At 46.3% G+C, this 13,269-nt stretch overlaps 1 protein-coding gene across 4 annotated transcripts in view; it reads right to left on the reverse strand.

The window, feature by feature from the left end:
* Nucleotides 1-13,269, reverse strand: part of LOC147105082 (solute carrier family 45 member 3) — a 147,751-nt gene that overhangs the window by 31,475 nt on the left and 103,007 nt on the right. For all 4 annotated transcript variants that reach the window (XM_086011152.1, XM_086011151.1, XM_086011153.1 and 1 more), the window contains one exon: nt 308-769. In XM_086011152.1, coding sequence (XP_085867278.1) covers nt 308-479 — 172 coding nt within the window. In that variant the 5' untranslated portion in view covers nt 480-769. The remainder of the gene's footprint in view (nt 1-307; nt 770-13,269) is intronic.

The raw sequence follows: 13,269 nt of genomic DNA on the forward strand, positions 1-13,269 counted from the left end.
TAGATTTTCTGATGGGTTGTAATTAGCCAGGATATGTTGCAAGAACAACAGGACTTTCATGCTGCATTAACCACTTGAGATACATGGGTGAACGACAGGTGTTAAAACTATGCCGATGGGAATACCTAGGTGACATAGTTCATGGCGAAAGTTGGGGGCAAGGTACAGGAAGGAGGGCTGCAGGCACACATGGAACTGAAGGTCTGCGAGAGTCCGTGCCTTCAGGAGAGAGGCGAAAAGCCGGAAATAAAACATCTGATAAATCACAGCTGCACAACGAGAGCGCACATTTTATAACTGCACTTACCCAAGACCATAGTCATATATTTTTCTTGCACCCCAGCTTCGAGCAGCAGTGGGGGGACAAAGGTGATTCCAGCTGCCACGCAGATCTCCAGGCCACAGGTCAGCGAGTTCAGCAACAACAACTGGGACCTTCGTTTGTGGAAAAACATATTGGGTTGAGGTTTCTCCGTCATGACGAGACTTCCTCTAGATCTTGTCAGAGACAAAGTGCAGGATTAGAATGTTCTCGTCCCGCTGGGCAAATGTTCTGCAGCTCTCACAGTTTTTAACACCACAAATGTGGAGAGTTCTTCTCAGCATTGCTAGGATGTGAAACAGCTCCATGTTCAGGCACTGAGAATCCAGAATTGTTCATCGCCAAGTTGCCACCGTAAACAAACCATGTTTTTTTTTTTTTAAAAAGGTGAAAAAGAATTTTGTTTCCCCCAAGCTCAAGGTAGAAAAAACATCAGTGATGGTAACTCTGGAAAAAAAGTGAAGAGAAAGACATTTTAAACTTAAGGTTCATAGGGGTCGCCCCTCAATAAGTCATGTCTCCCAGTAATAGTCCACTTAGACTGCAGCATATGAGAAACACAAGTAAAAGGGGTTTACTTGGTCTGTATTTATATTCAAGTGTTTAGGGAATTTTTTTTAAATTTTTTTTTTTAAATCGCTAAAAATGTAAGTCAACCAAAACCAAGAAATAACCTTCAGATGATGGAGAACATGCAGCAGATCAGGCAGGGTCTGTGGAGGCAACAGGCAGGTTGACGTTCCTGGTGTGGGCCTTTCATCAGAATGGCGACGTGGGCTCCGATGAAGGATCCACACCTGAAATGTCAAGTCATCTTGTTCTCTCCACAGGTGCTGCCTGACCTGCTGAGCATTTCCAGTATTTTCTGCTTTTGTTTCACTAAGAATGTATGGCAAATCAATACCGCTGAATCCCTCATCCATGCCTTTGTTACCTCCAGACTCGACTATTCCAACGCTCCCCTCTTCCACCCTCCATAAACCTGAACTCATCCAAATCGCTGCTGCCCGTATCCTAACTCGCACCAAGTTCCGTTCACCCATTACCCCGGTGCTGACTGACCTACATTGGCTCCCCATCCGGCCACGCCTCGATTTCAAATTCTCATCCTTGTTTTCAAATCCTCCCATGGCCTCGCTCCTCCCCTCCCTATCTCTGTAACCTCCTCCAGCCCTACAACCCTCAGAGATCTCTGCACTCCTCCAATTCTAGCCTCTTGCACGTCCTCGATTTTAATCGCTCCACCATTGGCGGCAGTGCCTTCAGCTGCCATGGCCCTAAGCTCTGGAATTCCCTCCCTAAACCTCTCCACCCTCTTTTAAGACGCTCTTTAAAATCTACCTCTCTGACCACGTTTTTGGTCACTTGTCCTAATATTGCCTTATGTGACTCGGTGTCAAATTTTGTTTGGTAACGCTCCCGTGAAGTGCCTTGGGATGTTTTCCAACATTATAAGCCCTATATACTCTCCACTTGCCTGGATGAGTGCAGCTCCAACAATAAAGAAGCTCGGCACCATCCAGGACAAAGCAGCCCGCTTCAATGGCACCCCATCCACCACCTAAACATTCACTCCCTCCACCACCAGCGCACCGTGGCTGTCGTGTGTACCATCTACAAGATACACTGCAGCAACTTGCCAAGGCTTCTTCGGCAGCACCTCCCAAACCTGCGACCTCTTCCACCTAGAAGGACAAGGGCAGCAGGCGCATGGGAACACCATCACCTCCAAGTCAGACACCATCCTGACTTGGAAATATATCACCGATCCTTCATCGTCGCTGGGTCAAAATCCTGGAACTCCCTCCCTAACAGCACTGTGGGAGTACCTTCACCACACGGACTGCAGCGGTTCAAGGCAGCGGCTCACCACCACCTTCTCAAGGGCAACTCAGGATGGGCAATAAATGCTGGCCTTGCCAGCGACGCCCAGATCACATGAATGAATAAAAAATAAATAAATGCAATTTGTAATACAGAAGCAGTCCACAGAGCATTAAACTGTTCTGGGTTAAGTGCAACTTGTCCCATATGGGTAAATTCATCAATCCCATGCTCCCTGCAGGGAGCAACACTCAAAAGGGAGAGGTGGTCAAAAATAGGGCTACATCACTGAAGCACCGATTCTCGGACCCAAGCTCCCTTTGATCTCAAATTCCCTCAGAGAGAGAGAGTGCTGCATCAGTGAATTTACCGTATAGTGTGTTGATGTGTAGACTGAAGAATAATCCAACCAGCACTGCTCCCTTAATGCCTGACCCTGCCAAAATAACCCACAATCGAGAGCTACTTCAAACGAAAAGAGCAAAATACACATTTCAACTTAGCTTTCAGAAGAATTTCTAACAGGTTTCCAGCCACATGACCAGCTTGCAAGCAAGAAAATTATATATATTTTTTTTACTTCCCAGAATGGTGACGTTTCCGTGTTGTCTTTGATGCATGCAGAGCACCTCGCCGCCTTCGGCCCTCCTACAATCTTTAGACTTTTAAAACCCAAGGTCCTAACCAGTACTTCTTGATTACACTTTGCCTTCTCAGCCATTGGCTTCAACTGTTGGCCCTGCAGTAGGACCATGGCTCTTCACCTAGGTTTCTCAATTATTATTATTTTTTTTTTTTTTAAAAAGCACTCATCATTTTACAAAAAGGGAAAAATCTCAGCTGCTACCTTCAGGCTCCATTCTTGCTGCTGCAGATCTTGTACATAAGATGGGGAGCCCTGTTGTGTTGGAGCACGCTAGCTATTCACACATCGCTGCAAAGGCCCAAGCACTCAGTCGAACATGTGCTATCTAAAAATATTTTATAGCGCCTTTTACAATGTAACATAGTCTCTCGGGAGAGGCTTCAAGCGAAGACAGCCCTTCAGCACAACACCCTCGGGGATGTAACCGTCCCCAATAAACTATGCACGAATTACCGCTCACTCATCAGATACACCACATAAAACACCCACTCCATGCAACGAGAATCAACTGTACATAACTGTATGGCTTTGAACATGTAACTTGAGAAAGGCTGAGTCAACCTCAGAATAGATGGGGCTAGCATATTGTAATCATAACTCTCAACCACAACACAAGAAACAGTAAGATTCCCAATACTGTGGCTTGGCTTTCTAGATTTTATTTCTGCCTTTCATCCTTGCCTTTTGCATCACCTACATCTGGTCCTGTGAACTGCCCCGTGGCACATTGTGCAATGGTCTATGCTCACCTTCACTAGGTCAAAACCAACTTCTTAGCCGAGGCTTTTTAAAAATCAGAGTGGGGCGACTATTGGGATGACCAGGAAGCCTTTAAATTCCGATAAGCCGGAATTGTGGCACTCAATTAGTCGCAGTCCTTTCAGTTTGATCACTGCACATTTTCCACAACTCTGAGCTTTTCAAAAAGAGGAGGATGGCACACGATAAAGAGAAGGGAGAGCAGGAGAAGGGAAGGAAGGAAATGGGAATGGGAAAAAGGAAGGGAGGAAAGGAAGGAAAAAACATATCACTTTTTAAATAAAATAGGCATGTCATGAATTTGCAACACTGCAATCTCTAAATTCTCATTTTAGACTTTTACATCCTATCATTTTAAAGTGTGGAGAAGCAGTTTGTTGCTACTTAAAATGGATCATTCGTGTTCAAGATGAATTTCACCAGACAGGGTTCTCAGGCTGGGTACATCTGTTATCATCAGCAACTTCAATAATTTGTCAGAATTGTGATAAAGTCAACTTAAAGCAAAATATTTGAGCTTTCTGCTGATTAGATAGTTCTGCATGTTGGAAGATGAAAACCTGGACTCACTGCAGTCAAATATTCTTTCCAGTCTAATAAAGCAGAGGCTGATGTTTCTAATGTTCGTGCACATTCAAGGGCTTTGTCTGCAAAAGTGACACAAAGTTATTTGATGCACCAGCTCTTGCCTGCACAGTGTGAAACTGGGGGGGGGGGGGCGATGCGGCAGTTACGCCCCCAGTCCACTGAAGGCAGCCCTGAAAGTATTGGAAGGCCTCTTTGATCGTGATTGCGCATTTGGATCCAACGTAATTCATGGTTTTGTTTGTAAACAAACAATTTACATAGAATTTACAGCCATTCGGTCCAACTGGTCCGTGCCGGTGTTTATGCTCCACACGAGCCTCCTCCCACCCCTCTTCATCTTGCCCTACCAGCAAATCCTTCTACTCCCGTCTCCCTCATCGTGCTGCCCCTTTAAATGTATCCAAGCAGTTCATCTCAACTACTCCATGGAGTAGCAAGTTCCACATTCCAACCTCTCTCTGGGTAAAGACAACACCCCCGAACTCGCTCTACGCGTTCTCATTTGGATGGCATCCCTTTAAATCCTACGGCTCACATCACGTTGAGAAAGGAAGAAACAAACAAACAAACCGGACGGATTGGGGGGCCCTGCTATTTTTCAGCAAGGCGCAGCATCAACTCCGAATTAAAGCAAACCCCCCAAACCATTTGCCCATTTTACTGACAGCAGGAATGCGAGTGGACAGCTCTCTCAGCTCAAAGACTTGAGGATTTCCTGGACTGGCTCCAGCGAGACGTCAGTATAATGCTCCAAACACCCTCTGAAAACTATAAACTCGGCAGCCACGTATTCCAGCAGGGCAACAGCTGGAGTTTGTCTTCGTAAAATATGGGACCGTTTAAGAAGAAGAATGTGGCGAGGGGTCAGATCCAGGGTGTTTTTCTACAGAAATGCACAACAACTTTTATTTATTACCCTCGGCGTTATTTGGGGGGGGGGGGGGGGGGTCAAGAGCTGAAGTACTGCAGAATTCCATCGGCCTCATGCACAGTGCGCAGATTGAAGCCCATCCCAAGAAACTGCCGAGGAATGTGGGAGCTTGCCAAGGAACTTGGTGGGAGGAGATACTGTCGAGATAAAAGCTAGAGATAAAAGGATAAACTGGAAGAGGTCGCGGAGCCGGATTAAGAAATCTTCGGGCCTTGGGCGGAAATCATATTGCCAAACCACAAGCACAAGCCCGAGAATTTTCCATCCTAGTGTGCACTTCCCACCAGGACCACGATTTCTTAAAATCAGCATTTCCACCTCTGACAGCATGAAGGGTCTGAACTAGTATTGCTCACTAACTCTCTGTCACAGGCTACAAGCCGAGCCAATGTCCAGCTTAATGGCCACTCACAGCAAAGGTGCTAACCACAGCTTCTGTAGAAGGGTTTTGACCCGAAACGTTGACTATTTCTCTCTCCACGGATGTTGCCTGGCCTGCTGAGTTTTTCCAGCACCAGCATTTTCTGTTGTTATTTCGGATTTCCAGCATCCGCAGTATTTTGCTATCGTGCTAACCACAGGATTGGGTCAGTCATCTGTCGCTGCCTGGGTGGGGTACCAAGGTTACTAGTGCCATTGGAATAATATCCCCACATACGTCTCACACACAGGGGAGGAGAGCGCTGTGGCTCAGTGGGTAGCACCCCTGCCTTTGAGTCAGAAGGTTGTGGGTTCGAGTCCCATTCGATGAGACTTGAGCACAAAAATCCAGGCTGACACTCCCAGTGCAGTGCTGAGGGAGTGCTGCACTGTCGGAGGTGCCGCCTTTCGGATTAGACACTAAACCGAGGCCCCGTCTGCTCTCACAGGTGGACGTAAAAGATCCCATGGTACTATTTCGAAGAGCAGGGAAGTTCTCCCCAGTGTCCAGACCAATATTTATCTCTCAATCAACATCATTAAAACAGATTATCTGCTTGTGGGAGCTTGCTGTGCGCAAATTGGCTGCCACGTTTCCGACATTACAGCAGTGTCTACGCTGCAAAGCGCTTTGTGACGTCTGGTGGTCGTGAAAGTTGCTGTAAGTCTTTCTTTCAAACGTTAGGATCATTTTGAAAAAAGTATGGGGTTAATGATTTAATGAATGGTGGGAAATTCATGTTTGTTTACACAGAACAGCGAAAGGATGGTTACTGCAGGGCAAAGGGGTGGAGGGGAGCAGAAAGACCACCAAAAGCCCAGCTGAGAAGGGCATCAGTTCAAATCCAAACTTCGACTGCCATTCGAGGCTGAGTTACTGCCAATTCTCAGCTAAACCACTAGATGGAGCACTCTACCCCAGGCAATACCACCATCAAATTATCACAGAGTTCGAACCCGAATCAGACTGAAGGTTGTCAACGACAACTTGTATTTATATAGCAACTTTAACGTAGTAAAACGTCCCAAGGCGCTGTACAGAAGTATTTTAAGACAAAAAATTTGACACCGAACCACATAAGGATAAAGTAGGGCAGGTGACCAAAAGCTTGGACAAAGAGTTCAGTTTTAAGGAGCGTGTTAAAGGAGGAGAGAGAGGCGGAGAGGTTTAGGCAGGGAATTCCAGAGCTTAGTGCCTAGGCAACAGAAGGCACAGCTACCAAAGGCTGAGCGGCTATAATCAGGGGTGCTCAAGAGGGCAGAATTAGAGGAGCGCAGATATCTCAAGGGTGGGGGGGGGGGCCGAAGGAGATTACAGAGATAGGGAGGGGCGAGGGTCATGGAGGGATTTGAAAACAAGGATGAGAATTAGGCAGAAATGCGGTGGCCAGAGGCAACAGGAAGACTAAACATGGGTTTAAAAAATCAAGTTTGGTTTGGGAGTCTACAAAAGACAGAATAGCAGAAGCAAGGCAAACTCTAAAGAGATAAAAACATTCCAATATCGTCTTTCCTCCCACACCGATTAATTCATCTGCACACACTCTACAGGAGGACATGCAAGACTGTGTGGATCGCTCTGTCCTTAGACATTCCCTTTGCAATTACCTAATAATCAGCCTCCAATCCTTTGATAAGATTATCCTAAAATAGCTATAGTTTTAGTTCTCCAGGTAGAATCATAGAAAGTTGCAGCACCAATACAGAACACTTCAGCCCATCAAATCTGCACCAGTGCTCATCTCCTCGTGAATCACCTCATCTAATCCCACTCTGCTGCTCGCTCCCCGTGCCCTTTAATATTCCCCTTTTTCAAGCTCTGGCACGGCAAGAGAGCCCCAGGTGGGCAGAGGAAAACGCTTCAAGGACACCCTCAAAGCCTCCTTGAAAAAGTGTAACATCCCCACCGACATCTGGGAATCCCCTGGCCCAAGACCGCACAATGTGGAGGAGAAGCATCCAGGAAGGCGCCGAACACCTCGAGTCTCTTCGCCGGGAGCAAGCGGAAGCCAAGCGCAGGCAGCGCACGTCAACCCAAGCACCCCACTCACCCGCCCCTTCAACCACCGTCTGCCCCCACCTGTGACAGAGACTGTAGGTCCCGCATTGGACTCATCAGTCACCTGAGAACTCATTTTTAATGTGGAAGCAAGTCATCCTCGGTTCCGAGGGACTGCCTAAGAAGAGGAGTTTTCAAGCGACTATTTCACTCCCATTTGAATGAATTTGGGGACTCTGTTTCAGCAACGGTTTCTGAGGAAGAATTCCACATTCTAACCCACCTTTGTGCAAAGTATTTTTTTTCCCTCTAATCTCCCCCTTTAATCCTTTGCTATCCGGCAAGTGTTGGCCAACACCATCCTGTTGAAGCTTTTAATGATTAATGGCTTTGTCAACTGCCATCTGTGACGAATCGCCACCTTTGAAAGTGCCAACATTTAAGCTTTCAAGCAGAATTACAGGTGTTAGAACAGGTTACTGGGTGGAACAATTAAACCGGGAGAAAGACTTTGGCTAAAGTTTGCAATGTGGAAAATTATTAACCTGGCTTTCAACGCCCCCTTGTAAACACATTTAGTTTTAAAATGATGCAAAGAGCAAAACACACATGCGATACACACACACTATATACATATTGTAATCGGTTTCCCACCTGTACCAACAGCCTCTGGTGAAAGATTCAGTTTAATCTTAGAGTCAACAGGCTCTTTATTTCAATTACTGGCTCAATTCACGTTGGAGAAACACTCCCATCTAAACTGGTCATTCAAATCCCATCAATTGTCAACTGGCTAATGTCCCCTTCAACACTTGCACATTACCCATTAAGGCGAGAGCCAATTCCCCTCTTCCCCAATTTCTGTTCTCCTCTTCCCGAGGGTTTTGATTGGGTAAAATCCCATGGGCGCAGGTTTCCCTCTGTGGCCAGTGTTCGTTTGAGCGCTTTGGCAATGAGCGGTGGACTGACCGTGTTCATGTCCCCTGGACACGCCCGTGAATTCCCGCCACGCGTGGTCCCCACCGGTAGTCCAAACTTGGAACAGGCCCCCCCCCCCCGCCACCGAGTATCGACGGGTTATTTAACTGCAAAGGGCGTCACACCCAAGCTTGACCCTGCCCTCCTCCACGTGCACTCCCAAACGAGGGCCACCCTGTAGCAATCGGGAGCTTGAACCGTGGCTATTTTCCCCATCAGACTCTGACGGTGCAGCGGAGAACGCGAGCAGTAATCAGGAGTACGCAGAGTACCACGACATCCAATCTTGGGCACGCCGGGCCACAAGGAGCATTAGTTGCATTGCACTATCGTGCCAAGTTCATAGAATCATACAGCACAGGAGGAGGCTGTTCGGGCCAGTGGCTGTGCTATCTTTGAAAGAGCGATCCAATTAGACCCACTCCCCTGCTCCTTCACCATAGCTCTGCAATTTTTTCCTTTTCAAGTTTTTTGAAAGTTATTATTGAATCTGCTTCCAACCAACCTTTCAGGCAGTGCATTCCAGGTCATAATAATTTGCTGCCTAAAAAAAAATTCTCATCTCCCCTTCTTTAGCCAATTACAGGAAACTTTCATTTAACCGGAGGTTAAATGTCCAGAAAGCTCTATCCACCGGCAAAATTCAGGAGTCGGAGCAGATAAGTTTTTTTTACTTTTCGTCGCTTTTTTTCTCCAGTCAGGCTCTGCAAGCATCTAGCTGAAGTTGTTGCTTAGCTACAGAGACGCTTGCAAGCTGCGCCAACTGTTTTGAAGCTGTTGCTAAGCAACAGGGTTTGTTGCTTCAGACGGAGCTCAGAAGCTCCGTATGTTTTAACATTAGCGCTGGTTTCTACGGCAGTTTTGATGGGACGGCACCAGCTCGGTCCCGTCAGTGCCGGATACCAGAAAGTTTCCTGTATCTTAAACCTGTGTCCTCTGGTTATCGACCCTCCTGCCAGTGGAAACAGTTTCTCTTTATTTACTCTATCAAAACCCTTCATAATTTTGAACGCCTCTATTAAATCTCCCCATAACCTTCTCTACTGTAAGGGGCACAACCCTAGTTTCGCTAGTATCCCCACAGAACAGACGTCCCTCCTCCCTGGTACCATTCTAGTGTATCGCCTCTCCAAGGCTGTGGCATCCTTGCTAAAATGTGGTGCCCAGAATTGCACACAATATTCCAGCTGAGGATTAACTTGTGCTTTATAAAGGTTTAGCATAACAGCTTTAAAAGAAATCGTTACAAACCATCAAATGCCCACAAAAATAGGTGATCCTTTTACCCCTCTTTCGACACCCAAGTTGCTCGTCATGAAGATCAGCATTTATACTGTGCTGGAGTACAAGTGATTCCTTTCCTTTCCTCCTCCTCCCCCGAAGGTGCTGACGTACCACCTAGCACAGTTCTGCACTCCTCTGGCAGCTCACCGAAGTAGTCCTTGCTCGCGCGTCTAAGCCAAGTGTTAATTCCCTAAATATACAGCTGACACATTCACTTCTCAGCTACCGCGGAGACTGTAAACCACAAACACGTGGTGAATGCTTTCGGGACCACGTCACCCAGCCGTTGAGTGAGCCGAACATCTCACAGTGAGGAGGATACACCATGACTTTCTACAGCATTACTGCAACTCGATTCAATGACTGCGTCTTACAGAGGGGGCGATGTAGAAACGTTCTCTCTTGGGGCAGAGACGGTGGGTGGGAGGAGGAGGAGGAGAAAGAAGAATAAACTCTCATTTCTATAGCACCTTTCACAACATCAAGTCCTCCCAACGTGCTTTACAGGCAATGAAGAACTTTTTGAAGTCACTGTTGTAGTGGAGGAAACGCTAATTTGCACTCAGCAAGGTCCCACAAACAGCAATGAGATAATGACCAGATAATCATTTTTTTTTTAATGATATTGGGCAGGACACCGCAGAGAACTTCCTTCTCTTCTTCAAAATAGGCCTGTTTAATGTCTCATCCGAAAGACTGCACCCTCCCTCAGTACTGCACTGAAGTGTCAGCCTGGATTATGTCTTCAAGTCTCGAGTGGGACTTGAGCCCACAACCTTCTGACTGCCACGGAGCCAAGGCTGATAACAATCCGGGATGTGACACTGCATTTAGAAATGTGTGATTCTATTCTGTATTTTTGCTGGAAGAACTTTTCCCAGTGAGTTAAAAAAAATGGCTTTTATTTCCAAGTGAACTAGAAAATTAGCTGTGTCCCCAAGCCTGGCAGGCACTACACTCCATGTACAACTTTCCCACTGAAGCCTACTTACGTAACTTTCCTCCCCACCCCAGGAGTCAGGTTTCAAGTAAACTGCTCGTTAGTTACTTATTGTTTCAATTACTGAGTCAAATCAAATACACTGTTATTCAAAACAAGCCAAGTTTTGACAGATGAGCGTAACAGAAATGAACTCAAAGCATAAAAAGGAAGGCCATTAAAAATGGAACCGAGAGCAAGGAAGGGACGGAGAGTAAATCTGCAACACCGCTTAAAATTAAACTTTGACAGTAGGGCAAGGAGGAAGAGACACAACTGAGCAGATTGGAGGCTCGTGACTGGAAGCTCTACAGAGTGATCAACCTGCAGAATGGACCTTCAGCCAAAAACCCAGAAACATGTCGGATGGTGTGATGGGAGCGGGGCGGCACTGTAGGCTCTATCTAATTGATGAGCTAAAGTGGGTCAAGTGACCTTCCTAACCCATGTCCATTTTGTGAAAGCAAACAGCGGGTGAATCAGTATCACTCTGGTTAGCTTCTGAATCTAAACCGTCCTACATTGTTTGCCAAGCTCCCATTATCACTTCATGAAATGGTCTTAACCAGGAATTTTGGGAATGTTGCAACTGGAGATAGAAATGATGGATTGGGATATGGAACCACAGTGAAAACTTTTAGTATCAGAATAGATCATCCTATGCATGTCAGTCGGATTGTGTGAAATCCCGAGGAATGTAAAAGCTCTGCTGTTATACTTATGGTGCCAGTCTTATACCAGTCTCAAGCTCAAATTTTCAGTAATCTAATCTTATCTTCCTAAGAAGACCCAGTTATTACAGGAAACTCTCGATTTACCGGCACCTAAATAACCAGAAATCTCTGTTAATCGGCAAAATTCAGGAGTAGGTTCAGGTAAGTTTTAATTCATATTAGTAGCCATTCCTGGATCTTGTGGCCGGAGTTCCTGCACCTGTTGCTAAGCAACAGGGAAGCCTGGATTTGTTGCTGTGTACGGAGCTCTCGTACCTTTTACTATACCTCTCTGTAATCCGGACTTTTTGATAAACCGGCACCACGCCGGTCCCGTTGGTGCCGGATAATAAAGAGTTTCCTGTATTGCCACTTTTACGAGTATTAGAGTCAGCAAGGAACCCCTGGTACACATGTGCTCATTGATGTACACAAATCTGGAAGGAAGAAAGGAAGTTTGGAAGGACTTGCATTTATATGGCGCCTTTCACAACATCATCAATGAAGTACTTTTGGAAGTGTAGTTACTGTTGTAATATAGGGAAATGTGGCAGCCAAATTGCGCATAGCAAGGTCCCACAAACAGCAGTTAGTTAAATGGCCAGATAATCTAGGTTAGTGTTGTTGGCCAGGATACCAGGGAGAACTCCCCTGCTCTTTTTCAAAAAAAGTACCATGGATCCAATACATCCACCCAAGAGGGCAGACAGGGCTCGGATTTAAATTCTCATCTGAAAGAAGTCACCTCCAACAGTGCAGCTCTCCCTCAGTACTGTGCGCAAATAGATTATGTGCTCAAGTCTCTAGAGTGGGGCTGGAACTCTCAGCCTTCTGACGCAGAGGCAAGTGTGCTACCACTGATCCAAGACAGACGCCTAGATAACTTGAATCAAGGCATATTTCCCCACAATACAAAAGGAAATTTCACTTCCTTAGACTTGAAAGGGGAAGTGGACAACGTGCTATCAAGTGCCACATTTATTACTTCTGCCCGCTTTAACAACCAATTGCATTCTTATAGTGCTTGCGTACAAAAAATCATCTATATGCTTCACATTAAGGAGGAAAACACCCAACGGATGTTGAGCAGAAGGGGACTTGCGAGGAATGGAGAGGGTCTGAGTGAGGAAACCAAAAGGCACAACTGAAAAGAAGGATTTTTTGAGGAGGTTTTTGACAGCAGGGAGGGAGCTAGGGAGAGGGCATGGGTGAAGTGGCTGAGCAAGTGGCCATAAACAGTGAAGTGGAGGACAAAGAGAACAGATATTAGAATAACAACCCCCTTATAGGGAGGGTATCATGCCTCCCATGGTGCATGGAGAGAGATCCAGAGAAGCCAATGGGCATTCACTGTAGCTGGCACAAGGCAAGGCCACTGGTAGGTGGTCTTGCCAATATCCACTCCAGTAAGTTTAGGGTGGCAGCAAAGGTTTGAGAGAAACAAACTTCTCAACAGTGAACTCAGGCTGAATGAAACTCACAGCTGACTTGCTTTATCTATCTATTATTATATATATAAAGCGATACTTCTGTCCTTCTGTCTGTCTGTCCTTCTGTCTGTCTGTCATCAAGTGTGCGTCTGGGCAGCTATGCGCTCGAAAGTTACAGGGCGTACCTACGCGTGCGTTACGTCGAAAGAAAGCTTACCTTTCCAAAACGGTCTTAAGCATATTTACGTTTCGGCCGGGCTAAAATCGCGCCCGCGGTATCCGAAAAACCTTCAACATTCCGCTCATTAGCATCTCATTATCCGCTCATTAGCGACAGAGTGACCTCGAGGTCGACCAATCGTACGGCGGCTTGCTGCCGCGTGCGGCCGGGCCCTC

This window comes from Somniosus microcephalus, chromosome 18, assembly GCF_052327205.1.
Source record: "Somniosus microcephalus isolate GS21.2 chromosome 18, FLI_Smic_1.0, whole genome shotgun sequence".
NCBI lineage: Eukaryota > Metazoa > Chordata > Chondrichthyes > Squaliformes > Somniosidae > Somniosus > Somniosus microcephalus.